This window comes from Salarias fasciatus, chromosome 11 (genome assembly GCF_902148845.1).
Source record: "Salarias fasciatus chromosome 11, fSalaFa1.1, whole genome shotgun sequence".
NCBI classification, from domain to species: domain Eukaryota; kingdom Metazoa; phylum Chordata; class Actinopteri; order Blenniiformes; family Blenniidae; genus Salarias; species Salarias fasciatus.
The window spans coordinates 6,027,005-6,049,674 of record NC_043755.1 but is presented as its reverse complement, the minus strand read 5'-3'; the positions used below and the strand labels follow the sequence as shown (position 1 = coordinate 6,049,674).

The 22,670-nt window shown below is 42.4% G+C and overlaps 5 protein-coding genes across 9 annotated transcripts; 3 read left to right on the top strand and 2 right to left on the bottom strand.

The window, feature by feature from the left end:
- Nucleotides 1–122: 122 nt before the first annotated feature.
- On the bottom strand, nt 123–3,268 carry isoc2 (isochorismatase domain containing 2). 2 transcript variants are annotated; one of them, XM_030102675.1, is made up of 7 exons: nt 3,213–3,268; nt 2,958–3,011; nt 2,470–2,594; nt 2,163–2,375; nt 1,605–1,675; nt 509–626; nt 123–276 (listed from the first exon to the last, which is right to left on the bottom strand). In XM_030102675.1, coding segments are annotated over exons 2-7 (594 nt in total). In that variant the 5' UTR covers nt 2,959–3,011; nt 3,213–3,268; the 3' UTR covers nt 123–210. The 2 variants fall into 2 exon arrangements, with proteins under 2 accessions (XP_029958535.1, XP_029958536.1); XM_030102676.1 differs by lacking the exon at nt 3,213–3,268 and adding an exon at nt 3,095–3,161.
- A 129-nt stretch (nt 3,269–3,397) lies between these two features.
- atg12 (ATG12 autophagy related 12 homolog (S. cerevisiae)) lies at nt 3,398–7,018 on the top strand. The gene is made up of 4 exons (XM_030102811.1): nt 3,398–3,523; nt 5,244–5,380; nt 5,473–5,535; nt 6,826–7,018. Exons 1-4 carry the CDS (start codon nt 3,430–3,432, stop codon nt 6,883–6,885), a joined length of 354 nt encoding a protein of 117 aa, XP_029958671.1. The 5' UTR covers nt 3,398–3,429; the 3' UTR covers nt 6,886–7,018.
- Nucleotides 7,019–7,245: 227 nt separating this feature from the next.
- Nucleotides 7,246–13,469, top strand: LOC115396891 (germ cell-specific gene 1-like protein). 3 transcript variants are annotated; one of them, XM_030102965.1, is made up of 8 exons: nt 7,246–7,753; nt 9,003–9,179; nt 9,517–9,860; nt 11,860–12,042; nt 12,125–12,172; nt 12,248–12,400; nt 12,517–12,628; nt 12,724–13,096. In XM_030102965.1, the coding sequence occupies exons 3-8, from the start codon at nt 9,554–9,556 to the stop codon at nt 13,094–13,096; spliced, it is 1,176 nt and encodes a 391-aa protein (XP_029958825.1). In that variant the 5' UTR covers nt 7,246–7,753; nt 9,003–9,179; nt 9,517–9,553. The 3 variants fall into 3 exon arrangements, with proteins under 3 accessions (XP_029958825.1, XP_029958826.1, XP_029958824.1); XM_030102964.1 differs by having other exon boundaries at nt 7,253–7,499; nt 7,615–7,753; nt 9,003–9,860; XM_030102966.1 differs by having other exon boundaries at nt 9,003–9,860; nt 12,724–13,469.
- A 1,048-nt stretch (nt 13,470–14,517) lies between these two features.
- On the bottom strand, nt 14,518–17,674 carry rcvrn2 (recoverin 2). Its single transcript, XM_030102968.1, has 3 exons — nt 17,248–17,674; nt 15,431–15,542; nt 14,518–15,002 (listed from the first exon to the last, which is right to left on the bottom strand). The coding sequence occupies exons 1-3, from the start codon at nt 17,623–17,625 to the stop codon at nt 14,914–14,916; spliced, it is 579 nt and encodes a 192-aa protein (XP_029958828.1). The 5' UTR covers nt 17,626–17,674; the 3' UTR covers nt 14,518–14,913.
- Nucleotides 17,675–20,546: 2,872 nt separating this feature from the next.
- LOC115396893 (transmembrane protein 100) lies at nt 20,547–22,418 on the top strand. Of its 2 annotated transcripts, none has more exons than XM_030102970.1 (2): nt 20,547–20,721; nt 21,700–22,418. In XM_030102970.1, the coding sequence occupies exon 2, from the start codon at nt 21,757–21,759 to the stop codon at nt 22,177–22,179; it is 423 nt and encodes a 140-aa protein (XP_029958830.1). In that variant the 5' UTR covers nt 20,547–20,721; nt 21,700–21,756; the 3' UTR covers nt 22,180–22,418. The 2 variants fall into 2 exon arrangements, with proteins under 2 accessions (XP_029958830.1, XP_029958829.1); XM_030102969.1 differs by having other exon boundaries at nt 20,551–20,721; nt 21,697–22,418.
- The last annotated feature ends 252 nt before the right edge of the window (nt 22,419–22,670 follow it).

Genomic DNA, 22,670 nt, shown 5'->3' with positions numbered 1-22,670 from the left:
TGGTCCCTCCTCTTCAGGCATTCACCAGTGTTTCCCCAGCCAGCCCCATAACAGCAATCGGATTTATCAACAGAACCCAGTGGTTTAATTCAGATGTGAAAACACAACAGAACACATTTTGAAGTAGCAGCATTGCTTTATTATTTTAACAAATGTGTTGGATACATTGAAGGTCTGTATGGCGCAACACTTGGACGGGTAGCGATCCGTCTACAGAGCGCTGAAGAAGGCGAGAAGGCCGGTGTCAGGGGACGGGTGGGCCAACAGCTTCTGGACCTGCCGACACAGTTGACAGCGTGTTAGTCACTTATAATTATGAAATCAATGTCGGCATGTTCACACAGGCAGGTTTATGATTACAACTGGGGTTGAAGACTGTTCCCTTTAAAACTATGCTGCCTGAAACCAACTCAACGTTATCAGTGATAAGGAGGTGCGTTTCTGTGTCACACAGGTTAAACTAATACAGATGACTCAGTGGAGCGACGGCAACACGCGAAATGAGCACCTCTTTGAAGTTGGGGTGCTTGGCGTCCTGAACCAGCTGCAGCAGGACGGCCTCTGTGGTGGTGAGGAAAGCTCCGCTCTGCTTCAGCCGCGACAGAGCAAACAAACGATCCGTCTGGCTGAGGATGCAGCGAAGCACAGAAACGGTGTGATATGTACAGTTACAGCATGCAGTGTATCAATAAGAACATGTTTCTGACAGGAGAGGAGATATCACCTCACATTTTGGGTAACAGTGTTATATCACAATGGAAATGTTGCTCAGATGATGGAACTTTTCAACATCGATCACGATTATGCAGAAGACACAGCTCTATATATCAGTGTCACTGAATGACTTGAGCCCCTTATACCTGCTGAGGAGTATGTGCAGAAGTGAAATGAATGAGTGGAAGCCTCAAAACAAATTTTACAACTTAACCAGAAATAAAAAAAAAAGGTAATAGTTTTTGGTCCCAAAGAAGAAAGGTTAAAGGTCAGCGCTCATCTTGACTCCATTACACTTAGGACATCAAGTCACGCCAGAAATCTGGGAGTAATTATGGATTCAGACAGGAAATTCAACAACCTTAAGACAAAGACAAAGTCAGCTTACCATCACCTGAAAAATACGTCAAGAACTGAAAGATTTCTGAGCAAACACGATTTAGAGAAATGTATTCAAGCATTTTCAGCAGGCTGGATCATTGTAATGATGTGTTGTCATGTCTCAGTAAACAAATCTGTTGGACAATATGTTTTGGAAACATGTAGGAACCCTTTTAGGAACCCTCCACAATATTGTATTGATATCACATTGGGAAACATCTGATTTTCCATCTTCCTTGAATTGAGATCTGCTGATTGTTTGATACAATTTTAACCAACACCAATTAATTAAAACCATCTGATTTATTCCGTGTTTACTGAATAAAAGGAAACTAGCTCTTAAACAAGAGACGAATAAGAACCTCTCATGCGCTGTGATGCCCATCATAATGAACGATAATGACTATGTGATGCCATATTTTCATAAATCATCTAGTTTGTAGTCTTCTTCACTTGTGTGGTAGTGGTACTTTATAGGAGAGAAAGACTTGAGAGTAATACATAGATACCTTCTGGATGAGACAGCATCAGCCACAATATGGACCTCCACGCCCTTCTCCAGCAGATCGTAAGTGGTGCACTAAGGAACAGCCAAGAAAGACACATTTCAATAGTAAAACCATGATAATACACAATGTGAAAAAAAAGAAACATGTATAAGATAGATTATTCATAATACTCCATCATTACATAATATCTCACTCTCCTGTCCCAGTGATAATTCCTTCCCTTGCTGAGACTCAAAGCTATATGAATCCATGCACCATCTTCAGGATTTAGTGAATGACTGACTGCCACCCAAAACTGTACTTTCAGGTATGAATGATCATTGATTAGTATGGTCCACTTCTCAGTGCTGCCAACAAGACAGCATGAAAGCTACAAATAAAATTTTCCTTATAATTATACTGTAATGTCACATACAAGATGTGCACATTGAAACGTGTATTACAAAAGCCTGATGATATACATACTGAATGGAACTGAATAAATGAGAATTGCTGCTTTGGCTGCAGGTGTGCAAAAAATGCTATCACACAACTACAAAGACAGTTCTATGGTCTTACAGCGATACAAGCATGCGCCTCTATCCCACACAGTATTGCTTGTTTGGGGTTGCCCAGAGCCTCCAGCTCCTTCTCCACCGCCTCTATCATCATGGTGAATGAGGTTTTAGCATGAGCTTTGAGGTCCTCTGCTCCCAGCTCGGGCACTGTGGGTCCCAGACCTTTTGGATACTGCTCTGTCACAATGGAAGGGATGTTCAGAATACGACTGGCCTGTGAGAAGATGGACAAACAGAACACTGCATTGAACCCACACTGTTCGAATAAAAAAAAATACAAAGTGAGTGAAATGGTGAATATGCCTAACCTGGAGCACTCTGGCAGCATTGCTGACAATGTTGCTGAACTGGAAGATGTTGGGTCTGAACTTCTCCTGCATGTCGCACAGAAGGAGCACCGCATCTTTGGTGGAGAGTCTGCCAATCTTTGCCACTACAAGAGAAAATTCACAGTAGAACATTGATTTATGAATCAATGATTGATACCTCCGCACTATTAATAACCAAAGGCCAAAGTCAAAGTGAGATTCATTGCCAATTACTGCTGCACATGCTATACAAATAGTGGAATCTAAATTAGTCATTAAATACAAGCAAAAAGCTCTCACACAGCTATTTGCTGCTGTCATTGGACATGTGAGATGCAACTGCTCAAGGAGGAAGAGTCTCTTCTTTGTAGGACTGATTTCCTCTTAGCTTTTCCATGGTTTAATATGCATGACCTCTACATATTATCACAGATAATATTACATGAATTGCAGCGACAGCCTTGATATTTGCAAGAGGTGTGACTTACTGTTGTTGCTTCTGTTGCTGAAATGCGCGCAGTTGGTTAGCAGGTGCAGGAGGACTGTGGAAAGTTGTCAGGTTAAAGTGTTGTTTACCATTGTTTGACGACTCTTGTTTTAGAAACCAGCATTTTATTTAACTTACATTCAAATCAAATAGAAATAGAACACGTGATATTACAAGCAAAGACAAAATAATAAGACAACTACTGATATTAACATGCAACATTCACATTAAGAGTTTTCATAAAGCACGAACCAACCTGGTTGTAGCGAAGACCAGACCCACAAGTTCAACTGAGGAACCTGTTTGATAAGCACCGCCTTCTTTAAAGCTTATGGCCCAATCACAAATCAGATTGTATAGAGTGACGTGCTCGTTAGCCAATCCTAGCTTTCTATTTCATGACATCTTGTTCGGTTAGCTCAAGTAGGCGGGATCTAAAAAGTAACCCGGACGGAGTGGAGTGGGCACCGAGGATGTCTGACAATGCTGAGTCCCCGACAGAAACACAGAAAGAGGAGCCGCAACCCCCTCCCGACGACGCCACGACAAACGAGGAGAAGAAAAAAAGTACGGGGGCCTGACACGGTGATAGTATCACTCAGTAAATTAATGATATTTTTGTATTTGTCAGCACTCTTGCTAATGCTATCAAAATCAATTCCGGGTTTGTGACGTAATAGTAAATCTGGCCAATAGGGTGAAGGCTTTTTTTCTGTTTGACCAATGGACGCGTGGTTCGTTTAGCACGTGGTAGTTCCTGTTTGGGAACGGGTAAAGCTAATGCTAATATTTATTAAGTATATCAGCAGTTTGAAAATGCTGATATCTAATCTACTGGGACTTTGCTGTTTACCAGAAGCAAATCACTAGTAATAAATCCATGTGTACCTTGATATCTTCCATAAGAGCATTATGATTTCAGACCGTGCTCTTTATAGCAGCGGTTAGCTTCAAGCTGTCAAACTATTTACTGACTCTTGTAGTTTCTGCAGTTGTTATGCGGAAATTCCACACAATACACGGATTTTACAGCGTTATTAGCGTCATAGTATTCACATTGAAAGCATTGTCCAGTTCTAACAAATAATTGAACATGGAGATGGTGTAAATAGGTGAGGGTGCGAGGTGGTTGCTCATTAAGATCATGTAAAAAAGTAAGGCTGGGTTTTACATAAGATACAAGTGCAGCTTTTGTGAACTTTGATATTTATATCTCTGTAAATCACCACCAATGAAACAACTGTCCCCCAATGCCTGTGTCCTTAAAGTGCTGTCTGACACATTTTTCCACATTCTCCCACATTTGTTCAGCTCATGTAAGGCTTTCTCTCTGTGCTCCAGTTTCCTCCCTTAGTCCCACAACATATAACAGCAGACCCTCGGCAAGTGTTGGTGCTTGTCTTATATGTGACAGACTGGGTCTGCCCTGTTCTCACCCATAGTTAGTTGGGATTGACTCCAGCTCCCCACCACCTAAACAGGAGAGAGTGGTTAAAGAGTCAGTTCCTGTTCCCCAACTGTTTCCCAATCCATTAATTTTGGCCAAATGCTAAAAAATATGTCATTTTTGATAGGAAAATTGGTTGTCTTGTGGTTTTCAAAGCAGTCAGATTTATAGTTGAGATACTAGAGGCCTCCGTTTGTGGAAAACGTTAGATTTTCTCCCACCTGAAGCCATTATTGTAAAAGTTGTCAAAGGCCAAACCTTTTCTTTCACGTGAAAACGACCGTTTATCATTAAAATTATCCCCACATATATGGTGTTAGAGAGCACATTTTGGAAGTGATGGGGTTAATTTTTTCTTTTTATGATAATTTTCGCAGGTCTTGATGTGTGTGCCAAATTTTGTGAGATTTGGAGCATGTTTAGGGGGTCAAATTTTGGTTTATTTCTACGTCAGGAAAATAGGAAACTATCAACAGGGTCCTTGCCCTCTGGGGATCGATTCCTCAATGTTGCAAAATTGGAAACTATATTTACTGTCAGCAGCACATATGATGCAGACCTAACTCGTACTACTTTCACAAAGAGTCATTTAAACAGGATTCTTTGTAGCTGATGCAAAAGCAAAAGTCATGTGAGGTGAAAAGTCATGATTTACCCATATAATCTGCTATTTTGAAGCAAATCTACACACATTGTTTGTACAGACACGGTTGTGACTGTGGTATGGAGGTTCGCCTTACATGGATTTCACACCCGCTGAAGGAATTCCCCTGAATAGTTCATGTTTAGTCTGTCTGGACCGGTCTGGGTCTTTCACTGTTTTGTTTTCTGTCGTCTTAGTTGACGTGCTGTTGAAGGCGGTGGGAGACACCCCGATAATGAAAACAAGGAAGTGGGCAATGGAGAGGGGGAGGACCGTGCAGTCTCTGGCTCAGTTTATCTCTCGTTTCCTCAAGCTTGAAGCCAGTGAACAGCTGGTAAGGATGAAGTGTTCCTGCCTCCTTCTTGATTTCTCAGGTCATGTCAGTCATGTTTTTATGTGAAAACGTCTCCGGTTTCTTCCCCCCAGTTCATCTATGTCAATCAATCCTTTGCGCCTTCACCGGATCAAGAAGTAGGAGCCCTCTTTGACGTAAGTATTAAAGCTTTAGTTAGTTCTTATCGGTTATTTCAGAGGAAATTGGAATGTCTGTGAATTTTTTAGCAAATATATTTGTGTGTCAAAAGAAAGTGTCAGTACATTGGATGACATGAGGACAAAAAATAACCTCATATGAACACATAGATTGAATTTATTTTGGTTTTATGGCTTTAGGATTTTCAGAAAATGTGGAATGAGTGATTGTGCCAGCCCCTTTTTCCAAGATAACATCAGTTGTCAATATCTCAAAGACCTAAAATATCACAGTATGAAAAGCTCAAATCTGTATGAATTGTAGTACACATGCAAAACCCAGTCAGTGTATAATAAAGGGTTAATCAGTCCCCACACAGGACATATGAACATATGACACTGAAGGATTTTTGGACTCAAGAATACAAAACTATACAGAATCATCCCAAAACATTAGAATAGCAATGACATTTTTTATCGGGTGTTTTTATACTTGAACCGTATGAATGAAAATTTTCAAGCATGTTTACAGTTGATTTTAATCATGGCCTCAACAGGAAAACCTCTGATCATCTGAAATGTTTTTAATATTTTGGAAATCAGATTTTTTTTTTTATCGGTGTATTTACTAAGTTATTCAAAAAAACAAGACTCTCTCAAGCTATTTAAATGTAAGTGTGGTTAAATATAAGAAAGTTAGAATAATTTTGGGGGGGTAAACGGGAACTGTTGTATGAATTTTGCGTCATGCTGCCATTGGCATTAATTCAGAGCACAGACTGCAACAGCAGAGTTTGTGTTTGGTTTAAAATCTGGAAATCTGGACCCCCTCAACATAGTTGGAGTCTCTGCCTTCAGTTGGATGCAGGATGTCACAGGTGGGCGTGTGCCTGCAGGTCTGGTGTGACCGACTGGACGGGTCATGTGGAGGTTTGACCAGCAGAGGGGGCAATGAGAGGGCACGCCTCATGGCACAGGCCAAAATCCCTCACCAGCGATTACTGTTCTGGGAAGTAAAAGCAAAGAGGGGCGATCAGCAGTGGTGGGCTGAGTTTACTTGAAGGATCCATATCCGACACATTAGTTCTTTTTGGGAGGAGTTTTCTGATAAAACACAGGAGAATGCATTCAGCTTACACTGTAGATTATTAAAAAAAAAATAAAAGATAAATACAGTTTACACCTTTAGAGACCGAACAGGTACAGAATGTGATGCTCTCCTGAACTAACCAAATCATATTTGGACTTTGAACATCGCTCCTGTGTGTGTGTTTTATTTATTTTTCTTTCCATCTCAATCTCTTTCAGTGCTTCGGCAGCGATGGCAAGCTGGTTCTACACTACTGTAAATCTCAAGCCTGGGGTTAACGCCTCAATACAGCATCCCGCCCTGTAAATTCATCCTCACACACATATGCACGTCATGTTTTTTCCTCTTCTGCCATTTGTTCTCTTCTTTTTTTAAAATGTACAGATTCTGTAAATAAATTATTGTGACAATGCAAAACTCTTCAGGATTTGTTATTTTTAATGTGTGACATTCAGCACCCAAAAATAAGCAGTTAAGTGAGTGGACTCAGGATTTGGATTTGCACACTTGGTCTGATTAGAAAAGAAATGCCAGGGGGAAAAAAAAGGCTCTACATATAAAGGTGGTGGTCCTCAGTCTTCTCCATCGTCCTCCAGAGCTCAGACATGCGGTGTGAGACGAGACCGAATGTGTAACTTCCAGTGGAGACGGTGGGAGTAAACGTGGCTGGCGCCTCTGGAAAAGCACAGGCGCCGGAAGAGAGGGGGCACTGCAGCAACAGATGGACTTAGAGGGATTACACGCTTCAGGATGCGTTTGTGACATAAATTCCCAAGAAAGAGAGAGAGGAGTGGAGCGTTGAGGACGCAGACGCCCGGTCCGTCCGTCCGGTTGCTGCGTCCACGTCTGTCGATTGGCCGTGAGGATTACCGGATGGAGCGCAGCTGGAGAGGTAAGGGCCACTGATGCTCATCCTGGAGGAGGACTCACACGAAGAGGGTAGTGACACAGGGAATCTGCTCAAGATGGAATAACTAAATCAATCTTAAGGAGCTTTTTGATTAAAGGCTCTTCAACGGAGGCAGAGATAACCGAGGATTGTGGGTTCAGAGGACTGAGAGAAGTGACCGCTGAAAACAGTTTCACCCCGGTTCATGTATCAGGAACGGTGTGAAGTAACCACAGAGGACAAAGAAAAGGAAATTGGTACGTACTCATCTCTTGCTTTTTAATTTCTGAGACTTGATTGAATATCCATGAAGTAAAAAAAAAAAAAACTTATTTACACTATAACAAATATATTTTGTTCTCACCTTCTGACATGCAATTCTTTGATATTTATTTGTCCTCAGTATAAGAAACTGTTGCTGTTCAGAGTTTCATCTTAATAGATTATGCAAATTACTTTTATTATACACTATTGAATATATCCCACTATTTCAGTACACAACAGTTGATATTTTCCTCTCATAAAAATAACTATATTGGTGTTTAGATTCACAAAATGTTCCATTTTATTGTTCTCCATAATTGCAGTTTTATTTTCCAGATACAGGCCACTGAAACTTTGAGCAGGCAAATATAATAAAACATAGTTATTTCTTTTATCACATGATTACACCCATATGTGTCCATATACACAAATTTTCAGTCAATTAAATAAACAGTGCAGTGGTAAATGTTTATATGCATACATGTACACACTTTCTGCAACATTATACCTATAAGATTGAGATCGACCAATAAAAGTGGAGCTTTTCAAAACAATGGTGAATCCTGAACCTAGGAAAATCTGTGTGCAGCCGGTTTTTGAGGAAGTTACTAACATGGGTCTGTGTCGACCATTTGAATAAGACTTGCACCTGTTAAACAGGTTTTCCAGTATACACAGGATTTTAAATCACAGAGGAGCCTTCCCTGAATACGTTTCTACTTTACAGTATATTTTATGGTCATATCCTGTCAAAGAGTGATCATGAATTACCTAGAATTAGTTTAAAATGAAATATGGGTATAAAATGCACCACATAACTTCTCCTTTGCTATGATTCTGAGACCGATCAGCCAATTCAAGGATGATTTTGCTGTCTTAACATTTCTAAAATATATTGAGGATATTTAGGAAGGTTTTCATATGTTGAAATGGTGTTACAGCTGCCAAACTCAGTTCCTTGTGGCTGTCAGGTCCTTCATGTTGTAGTATTGTGTTTTTCAGAGATCATAAAGCTCCATAAACTGTTGCATTTCAGGAGCTGCAGGCTCACAGACATTGCATGAGAGAAAGAGACCTCAGGCATGGCCAGAGTACTCTTCACACTCAAATACACCTAACACAAACAGATTAAAGTAGATTTGCAGGGATTACTAATAAAAAATTTCATTCAGATCTGTGGCTTATCCATAATTTCATCAAAAAAGTAATCTATTGTTTTGCTTCCCTCTATCTTTTCTTAAGGTCCTGCAGGGGAGGCCATAATGAGTGGCGGGCTCGGGGCCTGAGCGCTCTCTCCAGGACACGCTGAGGTGCTGGGCTGCTTCGTAATGCAGAAGTCTGGAGGATGTTCTTCATCAGATAAATTCTGCCGTTTTCGAACGACCTCCTGCAGACGGGCTGAGCAGTACTCGCGCTGAGGTCAGGGAGAGTATGGCCAGATCGGTTCCCACGGGGATCAATAGCTGGACATCAGATTGAAGCCGCCTGAGCAGGATACTGCTGCAGCCCAGCATCCTGCTGTGTTCACATTGTCCACTCAAATCCCCTCTTGTTCATTTTTTACCCCCCTCCCATCTGCCCTTTTCCCACGTGCATCAGCCTCAGAGCATCTTATCTCGCCCCCCCAACTTCCATTCTGCTTATCTTCCTTCCTTTTAATCACACTGACTCTACAGTATCACTTAGTCAGCTGTTAGGTTGCGTTGTCTTCTCTGTTACGTCACATTTATTTGTCATTTCCATTCAAACCTGGCAGCTCATCAGCCTCGGGGCATCTGTCCGTCCTCCTGTGGATGCGGCCGTACCTTGCGTGGTTTTTGTCGTACGTCCGGTTGTGGTCTCCCCCTGACTTTCCCCCCCTCCTTTCCCCCCGACCCCCCGCCTCCCTCCCCACCGGCGCGGCCATGCTGGAGGGTATGTCCCGCCGCTCCCGCTCCCTGCTCTCCCTGACCTTGACCACTCTGGCCCTGGCCCTCTCCATCCTGGCCCTGTGCACCTCCTACTGGTGTGAGGGCACGCACAAGGTGGTCAAGCCGCTCTGCCTGTCGCCCGTCAAGATGAAGAACTGTGGTCAGAACAACAGCGAGCCTTACACCACAGGTAAGAGTTCATGTTTTAACCAATTCACCATCACACGGTGGCTTTGATGCAATGAAGCTGTGAATGTTCACTTCTTTATCTCAGATTTCAGTGTTGTACTTTAACACTGCAGCTCATGAGGAGTTTTAAAAAGATCATTGAAACTTCGGTAACACTTTTCTTGAAGCACCCGGTATAACACATTATAAGTAGTTATAAACACTCATAAATGATCACAATGCTTTATAACCCACCATGCAGCATAGGAATAGGGTTAGGGTTAGGGTTAGATCCTGATGTTATAAAGCATTGTGATCATTTATGAGTGTTTATAACTGTAGTTATACAGTGCTATTATGTACTTATAATGAGTTATACAGGGGTGCTTCAAGTAAAGTGTTACCGAAACTTTTTTTTTTTTTAAATAAATCAATTACTTTTTTGATTTATTAGGTTATTTATTTGTTTTAAATTGACTTTGAATTTTCAGAGTCATCTACTGAACCACTAAAGCAGTTTTGGTCAGCAGATTGTGAAACTAAATATTGGCTGGCATGGAAACGCATAAAAGAAATTAAATTCTCTGTTCCATTATAGAAACACTAAAATAGAATAAGGGTCATTCGAAGGTCAGTAAGACAATAATTGTGCTGATTATGTATTTACAACATTTATTTCAAACAGTAGAAGAACGATTATGGTGACAATCTCGGGTGGATGCAGACATTCACTGTACATAATGCTCCATCCGTTTCATACTTTTTTCACATCATATTTTTCTATTAGTAGGAAGTAATATAGACACTATATCCTGTTTCTGAAATTATGTCGTCAGCAGATTATGACTGTATATTTTGGTGCATAGAGCTTCTGTTGTTTTCGTGCAAAATCTCATCTTGAAATGTGGCAACAAGTATTTTGTATTGCAAAGAAAGAGTAAAGCTTTAATTCACACAAGCTGTCCAAAAATGCATAGACTTTTTTTTTTTTTTTTTTTTTTAAGTGAAAGCACTGTGATTCTCTCTGGGACAGAAAACAGGAGCTGTTGAAAAGACGGAACGGATAATAACGGCCATAAAGTGGAGAAACTTCCCGGATGAGTAATCTCAGTCCGTGTTCTGACATGTTTCAGGGCAGGTCACTGTCTGCCGTTAACATCAACGCGTCTCTTTCACCAGCAGACACAATGTTTTGTTGGCATCAGAGATAATTATGCAACAACACCGGAACAAAAAGGGTCACAGGGTTAAACTTAATGAGCACACCCATAATCTGACAAATTTACAGAACTTTGCTTAACCTGTGAAACCTTTAACAAGGTCCCACATCTGCTACAAATACAATATTATATCTGTTTTATCCTGAAAGGCTTTTAAGGATTTACCAGTGTAGTGACTGTTTTCATTACGGAGCACAAGACCACTGATTCTGTGTTGTTTGAAGCAACATATCAAATTGTGTATTGATTTATACTGACGCTCTCTGACTCAAGGTCTCCAAAATTTTGGCCTTGACTGTTGGATCTGATTACACAATTGCTGACCTTCACTGCGTAACAAACACCTGGACGTAATCTGAGTGGATAAAGTGACTCCCACCACTGTTCGAAAGTGATTGTCCTTGATTTTGATGCTTTTTAATCTCGTTTTACCCCAGCAGACTTAATTACGGCTTAGTATTAATCTGTGGGGTGTGAGGCTGGCTCCTGCTCTGAGAGGGGACTCTGTCTGCTCTCTGGCCTCTATTTCCTTAAAAGTCATGTTTAATCCGCTCTGAGGTTGGCCGCAGTCACTGCAGACCTGCATGCTCTGCGTACTTGTTGAGAAAGTGCTACCTTCATTTGCATACATTTGGTGTATCGTCATGAACCTGTCGATACATGTCCGACAAGAAGGCGGATGGTCCTGTGTTTGTTTTAATGCGGGTTTCCTCCTACAGGTTTTGGAAATATAAATAACTTATTCAGATGTAAAAGTGAAGAATGCTTTTCTCATGGCTGTTTTCTTGTGCTCGATTCCAGAGAGTCCCACTCAGAACCCCTTCAATCGCACGCTGTCTCCAGCCAGGAGAGACGAGCTGGCCAGGATCAGGCAGAGGCAGCTGGCCAACGCAGTGCACTACATCTGGGAGACGGGGGAAGACAAGTTTGCTTTTAGATATTTCCACACGGGCTTCTGGGAAAGCTGTGAGAAACACAGTGATGGTGAGAACAAGACCAACTTTTCTGCTTGTTATTGAAGCTCGTCCTCTGAAGTTCTCCTTAAATCTTTGCATTCGGTTTTCAGGGGAGAAATGTCGCAGCTTCATAGAGTTGACTCCGGGGGAAACACAAGGTGAGCGGAATACACTCCCACTGTTAAATCTAACTGGTGGATCTTGTTTATGTGTGCGTTTGCGTTCGGTTGCAGGTGTGCTCTGGCTCTCAGTCATCTCAGAGTTTACGTACATCGGCCTGCTGGGGATGGGCTTCCTGCTCATGTGGCTGGAGGTCCTGTGTTCCCACAGAGAGATGCACGCACTAAAAATCAATGCCTATGCAGCGATCTGCACTGTGCTTTCTGGTCAGTCCAAGTGAATCCAACATTTTTTCCAACTACCTCTTTCTTTCTTTTCTTTTTTTTTTTTTGAAATTTTATTCGAGCGCCTTAAAGACTCGCTTGTTTCTCCTCCTGGACAGGCCTTCTTGGGATGGTAGCGCACATGATGTACACCACAGTGTTTCAGATGACGGTCATTGTGGGCCCCAAAGACTGGAGGCCCCAGTCCTGGGACTACGGCTGGTCATTTGCGTAGGTGGCGACGTCGCAGCCAGTATTCCTCTAATACGTCTCCTGAATTTGTACATGTTATAGAGACGTGTTTCCCTCTGTCTCTCTGTTCCCAGTCTTGCCTGGGTGTCCTTCAGCTGCTGTATGGGAGCGGCCGTGGTCACGCTCAACTCCTACACCAAAACCATCATCGAGCTCCGTCGCAGGCAGAGACTCCGTCTGGAGGAGGCGCGAGCCGCCACTCGCGCCCCGGCCTACGACGAGGTGGTCCCGGGGGGAGGCCTCTACTCGGTCAGCGGCTTGCTGCAGTGCCCGGACGGCATGATCGACGTGGCCTGGGCCCCCAACGGCGGCGTGGTGGGGGTGGGAAACGGGGACGTGCCGACCCTCGTTTTGGTTGGCGGCTGTGGACCAGACGGCTGTGAAGACTGCGAGCGAGAGATGGACGAGATGGACGAGGCCATGGACAGAGCTGACTCGCCTTGCTAGGGGATCACTTTACACAGTTAAACTGAAAGGGCTGAAAAACTACAGAAAGAAAGACGACCGAGCCGGGACGAAAACCAGCCTCTGGTTTCTCTCGCTGGCTGTTTTGATTTCCTGTGAACTATGGACAAACTGAACTGGCTGAAAACCAATGAAATCAACACATATCAAAATGCTATAAGCCTATGATGGATGTATGTGCAGATTACACTCGCATGCAAGTTTTGCATGTTTTCTGGCTATTTCTCAGTGCCTCACTGTAGGAAAGGAAATGTTTGTCTCCAGCCTGATCAGCATACGCCCCACAGGCAAAAAAAAAAAAAAAAAATATTGCAATCCACTGTGTATTCCGACATTTCTATCAGAACATGCAGCAGTTTGGTTTGAGCTCCTTTTAGAGTCTCTATCCTCACAAGCATCGTCATTGCTGGTTCACCACTTTTCCACGCTTCCTCTCCTTCCTTTGGCCATCACAATTATGCTTCTATCAAAATCCTTGCTCCTCCATGTTTCTGCTTCTAACACATTTATTTTGAGAAAAAGTGTTCACTTGCTGCCTGATATATATATATATATATATATATATATATATATATATATATATATATATATATATATATATATGTATGTGAAAAACATTCACCAAAAACCAAATTGTTCCGTATCTGAAAGACAGAAAGAGTCCTCCCTCTGTGCAGACAGACACAATCTTTTGACAGAATTTTTTACGCAATGCATGTGCAGAAGCTCCAACAAACACGGTCTCAGTGGAGATGCACAAACAAACCCATAGAGATAGAAAGATTACAGAGATTTTGAAAAGTCTGCTCTCCGATGTTGAACAGAAGATTATGTGTAAACCAGTAATCCCGAGTTGGATGGAGAGAAGGAGGAATAGAGCGGGGAGAGATGCCGAGGGCCGGAAAGGAGCGGGTTGTCGGGGGTCAAAACGAAAGTTGGAAAGAAACGCAGGCACGCATAGCCACAGGCTGTGTGCACGCTTATTACAATCTGCACCCTGAAAAGACCGAACTCTCAGTCTGAGGCTTACGGAGGTGACCTGAGCACCGGGATTTACTGTATTTCACATATCGGGATGGCAACAATTTAAAAAGCCAGAATCATGCACCTAAATTTATCTTAAATTTCTGTAGGTTATACATTTGAGTTAATCCTGGATTTACTGTCTGGGATTAAAACTGCAAACTTAAAACCCGTCATTTTTGTCAGCCACCACTAGCTTTATAATATACAGATCGTTTCTAGGTCAAAGAAGAATTTATTGTTTTCTGGGAAAGATAAATAAATGGATTTTCAAACCACAGACATATGAGAAAACCTTTATTGTACAGTGGACGAGTACAACACTTTACTGAGCTACGACCGCAGTAAGGACAATTCAGATTCTGTAAAAAAAAAAAACAACTATGAGGAGCTATTAATTAGGTAGAGTATTTATCAATAATAAGATCAATCACAGTCAATTCCCGATGAGCAATTTTATCGAGGTTACTTTTCGTACCAGATTAGCTTTTCTTTTAACTGTTTCCATACATTTTCCTTTTCGTTGCACACATCTTAAAACACTACACCACAGTTAAGCTTCACCTGGCCTCTATCTGATATAAATTCATTCACAAAGAGGAGCACAACATTACATACATGAATAACTGACTGAAAAAGTAATTTCCAACCAAGACACTGCATGGATGAGTATTTACACAGCGGAGGAGCTGAGGGGAGGAGAGGGGAGTAAAAACGTGTTTGAAAGAGAGAAATTTGTTTGATAAAGGAGAGGAAGATGGGATAAACAGGCATGGCTACTGCTTAACAGGGTCATAGTGGATAAGACGCATTGCATTCTCATTTTCAATCACTCCCTTGATGAACTCGCCTTCAGCCAGCCGCTCTGTCAGGACAGAAAGAGAGGGAGAAACGATGATGACCAGCGAGGGGTGCGAGGCAAACACAAAGGTGGACGACGACACTACTTCATGTAGGAAAGTTGGACGAATAGTGTTTTATCTCCAGTGTGTGTGAGAGACGGCGGCGTCTCCTCAGGTTAAACAGTCACAGCTGGTTCATACGTATTACAGCTTGCATGACATAAGAAACGTAAGAGGGGGATGTGCCCTGTGCCCCCAGGTGGATTTATTGCTTGTGTTATTGTTAAGCCAAACAGCTGATTGTAAAATGTAATCCTCCCCGGAGGATGTCGAAACATCTGCTGAAGAAAGGTAGTCAAAGCTTATACTTTATCTCCCCCTTGCACACAGTTCACAGCAGGGACACGACATATACACACACACACACACACGCGTGTGTGATCCTTCTTACCGTTGTCTCTCTTTTCGAAGTAAGACCACAGCTTGTTGGCTCTCTTCTCGGGTGTGTTCTCGTCCTCTGCTAGTTTGCACTGGTCCTCCTTGGGGATCAGCTTAAAAATGGCCTGAGAGGCAGAACGGAGATGAGAAGTGTGATAATGTTGCATCAACGTCAAGGCATGAGCAAATGTGAACACGCTGGCTTGTGGAACGGGAACTCTCGCTGACCTCTGGAGTTAATTGGCTTCTTGAACATCTGTGTAACAATCAAGCATCTGCTGCAAAATCAAGCCTCGCATGAAGAGAAAGACTTTCCTTTTGTCCTGATTACGATCGTTAGTGATTGCACTGACTCTTCAGCCCTCACGTGCCAACTGAGCCTCCCGCCAAGTTCACCCTAAAGAACAGTTCTGAAGCATCAAAATATAAATTCACACAAACTTCACTGCTTGTGTCCAAACTGAGCAGCCAGCGCAGGGTTTGTCCGAGGCAGCTGATCTGCCACTTAAAATCCATGGGATTGTAAACGACTAAATGACTGTGCACTTCAGGTTCATCAGGCCTTTAAGTGTGTGTCCCACTTAGAGAGGAAGCACTCATCTCCCACATTTAAGACACCTAGATTAACATGGATTAGTGCCAAGACTCAGGCCACATGCCAAACGCCAAGATGTCATCTCTCTTCTCCCCGGACTCTCCCTCCATCTTTCCCCTCCGAGGTTGTGGGCTGCACAGTTCAGACTGTGAACCTGTCGGTAATTATGTTTTCAAGTTGCTGTCAGTGATTAAAAAACAACGGCGAGCAATATAAAGCAGGCAATTATCCTCAAATGAAGCAATCTTGATTCAGCCGTCTGCTCTGCCGGTGTGATTCACTGCGGAGGTTCAACTGTTTGGTTAGCTGAATCTGCTTCCCCAAACTGTTTTCTTTTTTAAACCCACATCTCCACGTCATACTTAATCAATAAAGTTCGATGAAAAAGGAGGTAGTATCAATACATGGAGCACATCCTAACACGAAGTGTTATAAAGACCCAATGATTCTGTCTTGCAGGTTGTTTAACTTAAAGGAGGCCTTTAAATTGAGTTATTTTATGTTGTGGTCTAAAACGAGACGCTTATGGATTCAGGCCAGTTGGCCAGGATTTAAATCCCATTACAATGTCAGCTGGATTCTCAGCTGATCTGTTTAAACCTCTTGCAATTTTACATCATTTGTTGTAAAGTTAAATATAAGGAACCGGAAACCCTCCAGACTGCGTTTCGACAGTTTACTCGTAAATAAAGAACGGCACTTGTTGCGGTGTACACAGTGCAAAACGGCCGCATAATGTCAACGATGACGATACTCATGAGCCTTAGCAGTAGCTTTGCTCAGGAGTCGAGAGGCCTATTTTGGCCGAGAGCTAAATCTATGATCACAGAGATTATCAGGCGTTTTAGGCTCAAATAGACTGGCTAATTCAGCTGGTAATTAGGACTGAGTCCTGCATACCATGAGAGGGATGGACAACTTCCAGCTGTTGACAACTCGGTTTAATTGGCCTTATTGGAAACATGCTGTTATTTCAGTTGGATTAGTTAAAATAGACCTGGCAAAAAAAAATTTACAAGATAATTATTTAGAAGTATGAAAATACTGCTGGGAAATTAAATGCCACAGAAAGACAAAAATGTTTGGAAATTCACTTAATTGATCGAAACCAGCTTCTTTTATGTAAGCAGTGTAAACACAAATAAAGCCTCATCCTTTATCGCTGTTGCTTCACACACTCACACACACACACACACACACACACACACACACACATCCACAGGAATCCTCCTCACCTGGCAGATCTCCGTCACCTCTGCCTTGCTGATGTATCCGTTCTTGTCCACGTCGAACAGCGAGAAGGCCCACTCCAGCTTCCGGGTGGTCTTCCCGGTGGAGGTCATGTGCAGCGCAATGATGTACTCCTTGAAGTCCAACGTGCCGTCGTCGTTGGTGTCGAAGGAGCGGAACACATGCCGTGCGTAGCTGGTGGCGTCGCTGTCGGGGAAGAAGCGTGTGTAGATCTGCTCGAACTCCTCCGGCGTGATCCGCCCCGTCGGACACTGCTTCTGGAAGTTCTCGTACCACTGGCTGATTTCGGTCTCGGTAAACTTGGTGCTGAGCTTCAGGTCCTCCAGGATCTCCTTCGATATCGCGCTACTGGTATTTCCCATTGTTGTGACTTTCAGTGTCTTACTAATCTGCCAAACTCCTTGGCAAAGGTTTGCCACCTGAGTTCTTCAGATGCTTGCTTTTTCTTGGCCAAATGAATCCTCTTTGCCAAACCGAAGCCTCAGAGCGACTGTGGAGACAACAAGACATGATACACTTAAAACCAGGTTGAAATTAAATCAGCTTGGCATTGCCAATGTGGTCGGAAACGATGGGAAAGCTTACCTGTGTGTGGTGTGAACGGATGATGGCTGGAGAATCGAGTGTCTGTCTGGACCGAGAGACCGAGAGGGATAAGGAGGGGAGGGGGTGACAGACTCCTCCAGGAGATGACTGAGTTAATTCTGTTAATGCGGGATTTAAGGTGGATGAGCTTTTGACCAAAGTGAACCCCCGGATCCTTATTTTCTAGACCGGGTTTGGAAAGGTGTAACATGCAACGATGACAGAGAAATTTCTTTCGTACATCAGTAAAAAACTAAAATTTTAAAAGTTCTGCATGTAGTGTTGAACTCAGGAAGTCAGTCTTAACAGCCCGATAATGCTCCATTAATCAAGCTGTGGAGCATTTTATTCAGATCATAAATTCTTTAAATCAATGAGGTGTAAACGAATTCCTAAAAAAAAATCATGTAACTGCTCCAAATTTTGTCTGCAGATGATCAGATGTGTTCCTGGAAACTCTGTGAACGTGGTCGTGGGGGTGTTTTCAAAGCTGTAGCTTAAAGTTTTCCAGCAGCACGTTGGCTATTTCAGTGGTGGCCTTTCAATGGGTTTACATGACCACTGACCTGTAATTCCAGTCTGCCATCTGTCTCGGCGGTTTAAAGCCCTCGCCCACTTGCCCCCTTCCTCCAGCTCCACCTACGCCCCCCACATCGGTGTCACCGCAGGCCTTCCCTCGGCATCCTGCCACTTTGTGAGCCGCAGTTTCAACGGCTCTTCCCTCAAGTGGCTTGTTCGACTAGAAAGATTTGGGTTCACATTTTTAATGAGTAAAAGGCTAATCATTTTCATTTTCTTTCTTCTGAAAAGGGTTTAAAGGCTCTCTGACTCACACGCTGATTAGCACACACACAAACGCTAATCATCCGACCTTCGTTTTTATTAAAGGAAGCTATCCGCCTCAATCCTGGAGCACATCTCATTATATTTACATATTTGCATCTTGATTAATATCAGTTGGGGGGGGCACAATTATAAGCAAATCAACTTCACTTCATGACACTTTTGTTGCTTTGCTCCAGCTTTAATTTTAATATCATCCCGATTCCCTCAGTTCAATGCAGTGTCGAGGTGAAGCATAATGAGGACGTCAGAAGCAAAAATTTAAACAAGAATGAACCACAGCAATCACAGCCAGAGGAACTTCATGTACATTTCAGTGTTATCATTTTATCACTTGTTTTTTGCATAATAACACACACTGAGTCCATCTATCGGATTACAGAAGCCCCGCCCCGGCCCACCCGATCCAGACCTTAGCCAATTACCATCATCTTCAATCCTGCGATGGCCGAAAGAATTATCCCCCTGCCCTCCTCCCTCGCTGCGGCGGGGCAATCCCTGACATCTGACTGTACCCTTGGCTGGACTAATTGCTCGACCTGGAGCAAGTGGATTTGCATCTACTTTTAAAAAGGTCGTGTACCTGTGTAGAGGGTGGAGATAGCTGTCGTGTGGGTGTGTGACATCTTACTTACTACAGCGACTGTCGGGGTAGATTTATTAGATGAAGGCATGCAACAAATTGTTTTTACCCCCAAATTATGTTTGTTACAATAAATTGTGTATTTAACAGGGAGTATTCTATAACACTTGATAAAATAAACACAAGACAAAGTTCCCTTGAGGCAGAAGATAACAGATCTAAAAATACCTACAATTAGGCCAATAGGCAAAATCCCAGTTGACTCTGGAGCTTTATACAGTATTAATAGACTGTATCACACTTGATCTGTGGCCAAGTGTTATCCTGCACAACGTCAGCGCTCACAGCTTCCAACAGGTCAAGTGTCAATACAAGAAAGCTCATGATGCCATTGCCTGTAAATAGTGAGTCAGTGTGAAAACAGAGACTCTGGATTCCAGTTAAAGTGCTTCGAACCTGTAATCTGTGTTAATCTGTTATTGGGCGAGTGATACGGTTAATTTTTGGCATGACATCTCTTACTCTTAATGAGAGAACAAGATCATCAAATTGATAATTTCAATTATAAGTTCTGACAAAATAAGAGAAAATGTAACAGTTTGGTTCTTATAGAAAATATGACGATGGACACACGGGAGGCATGTTGAGCAAAAAGAAAAGTCCTTAGAGGAAAGTAGTATTGAATGAAATGTGTTAACATGACTTTATATCCTCCAACAGAAATCTGATTTAGGTATCTCTTAATACTGTATATATACCATGGAATATGCTTTTTGTCTTATGTTTTTCTTTTCTTTGTTGACTTTCAAAAGTTTTAGTTAAAAATTGACCCCTGAAGGACCCTTAAAAAGACCCTGCAGTTCAAATTTCCCAAGTACAAGTATGTTGGTGAGTGTGCAATAATAGTTTTTTTTTTTGACAAGCCACTTCTAAAGTTCCCAGTCATTCATCATGAAGCCGATCAGTCCACATCAAAGTTTCAGACATCAGAGCCCTGACAGAAAAACACGTATCCTCCAGTGACACAATAACAGGACTGTTGAACAGGGACAATGTTTTTAAAAAGAAAATAAAAAGGAAAAACCCATTCTCAGCCCAGACAATGCCTTGGTGGGACACAACTCGAATCTTAAGACTGAAGGCAGGAGGAAAGAAGGAAGGGAGTTGTTTCCAGATAAATATCTGTTAATGGGTCATAATGAGGCGTAATGACAGACGAGAGCTTCCTACTGAACACAAGGAAAGAAAGGAACAAACAAACTATTGCAACAATCTTGATGGCTGCCGCCACCATGTTGTGGGGCCTCAAGTGGTTCATGCTTTTGAGCAAGAGACTTGGGCGTCAGTTCCCGCTGTGCAGGGACAAACCGAGCACCTCAAAGCTTTCAGCCTCACTGCTGAACGTGACTGTTTTTGCTGACATTTAAGCTCCTGATATCACACAGAGGTAAGTCATGCTTCATTTGATTCTATTCAGAATATAAGTTAGCATAAAATAGTTTACAAAGTTATTTTCAGTCCTCCAGCTCTTAAGTTAAGTTTTCTGTAGCCGATTGAACAGCCATAAAACATTTCGGTGCATGTGTGAATTTCAGGGGAAGACCCAGAAACTTTAAACATCTGCACAAGGGCTAACAAGGGAGGGGGAAACACACACAAGGGACTAAAATTAAAGCTGACACGAAACTTTTGAATTTTTCAGTGTTTGTCATGATTTACTCACCTTCCTTTTATGGGCTAAGTTATTTCTTTTTGGACGTGACTTCAATACATCAAAATGAAGCTGGACTTGTGGACTTGGTTACATTGTTGTCTCAAGCATCTGGATTAGTGCAGGTTTTAAGTACTGTACAAAAACAACAGGATTATTTTCATTTCACAGTGAAAGGCAAACAGAAATATCCTTGAAAAGAAATCAAGGATATTGTAAGCTTGTTTAATTACTTTCAGGTTTCAGTTTTAGTTGTTGTTGTTGTTTTTAATGCAATAGTGACAATAGGTTGGCCTCTTACATAACGGGGGTCAGGCAGGACTCTCCTGGTGTCACCACTGGAAGCTCTGTCCCCGGTGAGGGGTTGTGGCAATTAGCTGACGAAGATAGCCTTTAATCTTGGTGAAGTTAAACGGACAAATCTAAAAATAGACAGAATCTGTATGCATGTTTAAATTGTAATGCAATTTGGGCTTGTATCCTATTTAATGTGTCAGTCTAAATTTGTTCCAACTTACCAGTGGACCAGTAATTGCAAAACAAGCTTTGAATCCAATCATCGTCCCCACCATAAACCATTATTTTCATTAACAATGACTATATGTGGATATTATCATTTCTGGTAAATGTGTTCGAAATTATGAACTTATTTTATGGTAGAAATAGAGATGGAAATCTGATGGTAAAATAATATGTTGTATTATATTTTAGAAGAAGAGGAAGGAGCTGAATGTGAGATCAATCTTGGCCATCAACCAGCCGACAGCAAAGATGGAGACCCTCAATCCTTCGGCTCTGGCAGAAGTTCCCTCTACAGTCACCTACAACCCCAAATCTGAGACGGTGACCCTGCCAGACGGAGTTGTGTCCGTGGCGGGCATCACGGTGGTGACGGGGGGTGTGGAACTGTCGTGTGGATCCTGCATGTTGGCCTTCGGCTTTTGGGGAACCCTCATCGGCTTCAGCTGCGTGGCGGTGGGACTGTGGGACCAGCTGAACCACTCCAGAGGAGGCACGTCTCACCTGCTGGGACTGGGACTGGTGATTCTGGCGCTCAGCTTTGTGGTGGTGGGAAGCGTGTCGGCGTTTTACCTCCTGACGAAAAAAAGGAGAGCGATCACAAGACAAGAGAGAGAGGATGGAAAAGAAGTGCTTGTGGAGAGTGGGAGGGTGATCAAAAAAGTCACTGTATAAAAAAGCCTTGAATAAAAAATCCTGTAAAGACTGTAAACAACACCGGGTCAGATATCGGGGGGATATCTTATTTCTGTGTCATTTCCTTCAGTCTGAACGAAATGACTAAACTGATTCACTCCTCTTGTTTTTTTTCATGTAACAACCACTTTTATACAAGTCTTGCTGCACTTTTTTCTTTTTTTTCTTTCCAGTGTTTCTGAATTTCAAAAATAAAATCAGTACACTTGATGAATATAGTTAAAAAAATCAGTTTCATCAATATTTACACAATATATATGAGCATCCTGCCTTGGTGTGTGTTTTATTTGTTGTACTGTGACAAATCCCAAGCTATGGGGGAGGGCAAAACACAGAGACAGACAACCCAACCTGCACACAAAGACACACACTTGCACCTAGGGGTAGTTTAGGGTCACCACTTTACCTCGTGTGTGTGTGTGTTTGGACTATGGAACACAAACACGGGGAGAACAGGCGAACTATAGCTA

What these genes read in the sequence shown, in the direction of transcription:
- LOC115396893 (XM_030102970.1), top strand. Translation starts at nt 21,757, where the DNA reads ATGGAGACCCTCAATCCTTCGGCTCTGGCAGAAGTTCCCTCTACAGTC.
- atg12 (XM_030102811.1), top strand. Translation starts at nt 3,430, where the DNA reads ATGTCTGACAATGCTGAGTCCCCGACAGAAACACAGAAAGAGGAGCCG. An exon ending in AAACGAGGAGAAGAAAAAAA is followed by an intron (nt 3,524 to 5,243) that starts GTACGGGGGCCT and finishes CTGTCGTCTTAG; the next exon opens with TTGACGTGCTGTTGAAGGCG. An exon ending in TTGAAGCCAGTGAACAGCTG is followed by an intron (nt 5,381 to 5,472) that starts GTAAGGATGAAG and finishes TCTTCCCCCCAG; the next exon opens with TTCATCTATGTCAATCAATC.
- rcvrn2 (XM_030102968.1), bottom strand. Translation starts at nt 17,625, where the DNA reads ATGGGAAATACCAGTAGCGCGATATCGAAGGAGATCCTGGAGGACCTG. An exon ending in AGGTGACGGAGATCTGCCAG is followed by an intron (nt 15,543 to 17,247) that starts GTGAGGAGGATT and finishes TCTGCCTCTCAG; the next exon opens with GCCATTTTTAAGCTGATCCC. An exon ending in CTTCGAAAAGAGAGACAACG is followed by an intron (nt 15,003 to 15,430) that starts GTAAGAAGGATC and finishes CTGTCCTGACAG; the next exon opens with AGCGGCTGGCTGAAGGCGAG.
- LOC115396891 (XM_030102966.1), top strand. Translation starts at nt 9,554, where the DNA reads ATGCGGCCGTACCTTGCGTGGTTTTTGTCGTACGTCCGGTTGTGGTCT. An exon ending in GACTCCGGGGGAAACACAAG is followed by an intron (nt 12,173 to 12,247) that starts GTGAGCGGAATA and finishes GTTCGGTTGCAG; the next exon opens with GTGTGCTCTGGCTCTCAGTC. An exon ending in GACTACGGCTGGTCATTTGC is followed by an intron (nt 12,629 to 12,723) that starts GTAGGTGGCGAC and finishes CTCTGTTCCCAG; the next exon opens with TCTTGCCTGGGTGTCCTTCA.
- isoc2 (XM_030102675.1), bottom strand. An exon ending in AGGCGCATGCTTGTATCGCT is followed by an intron (nt 1,676 to 2,162) that starts GTAAGACCATAG and finishes GCTGTTCCTTAG; the next exon opens with TGCACCACTTACGATCTGCT. An exon ending in AGCACCCCAACTTCAAAGAG is followed by an intron (nt 277 to 508) that starts GTGCTCATTTCG and finishes CTGTGTCGGCAG; the next exon opens with GTCCAGAAGCTGTTGGCCCA.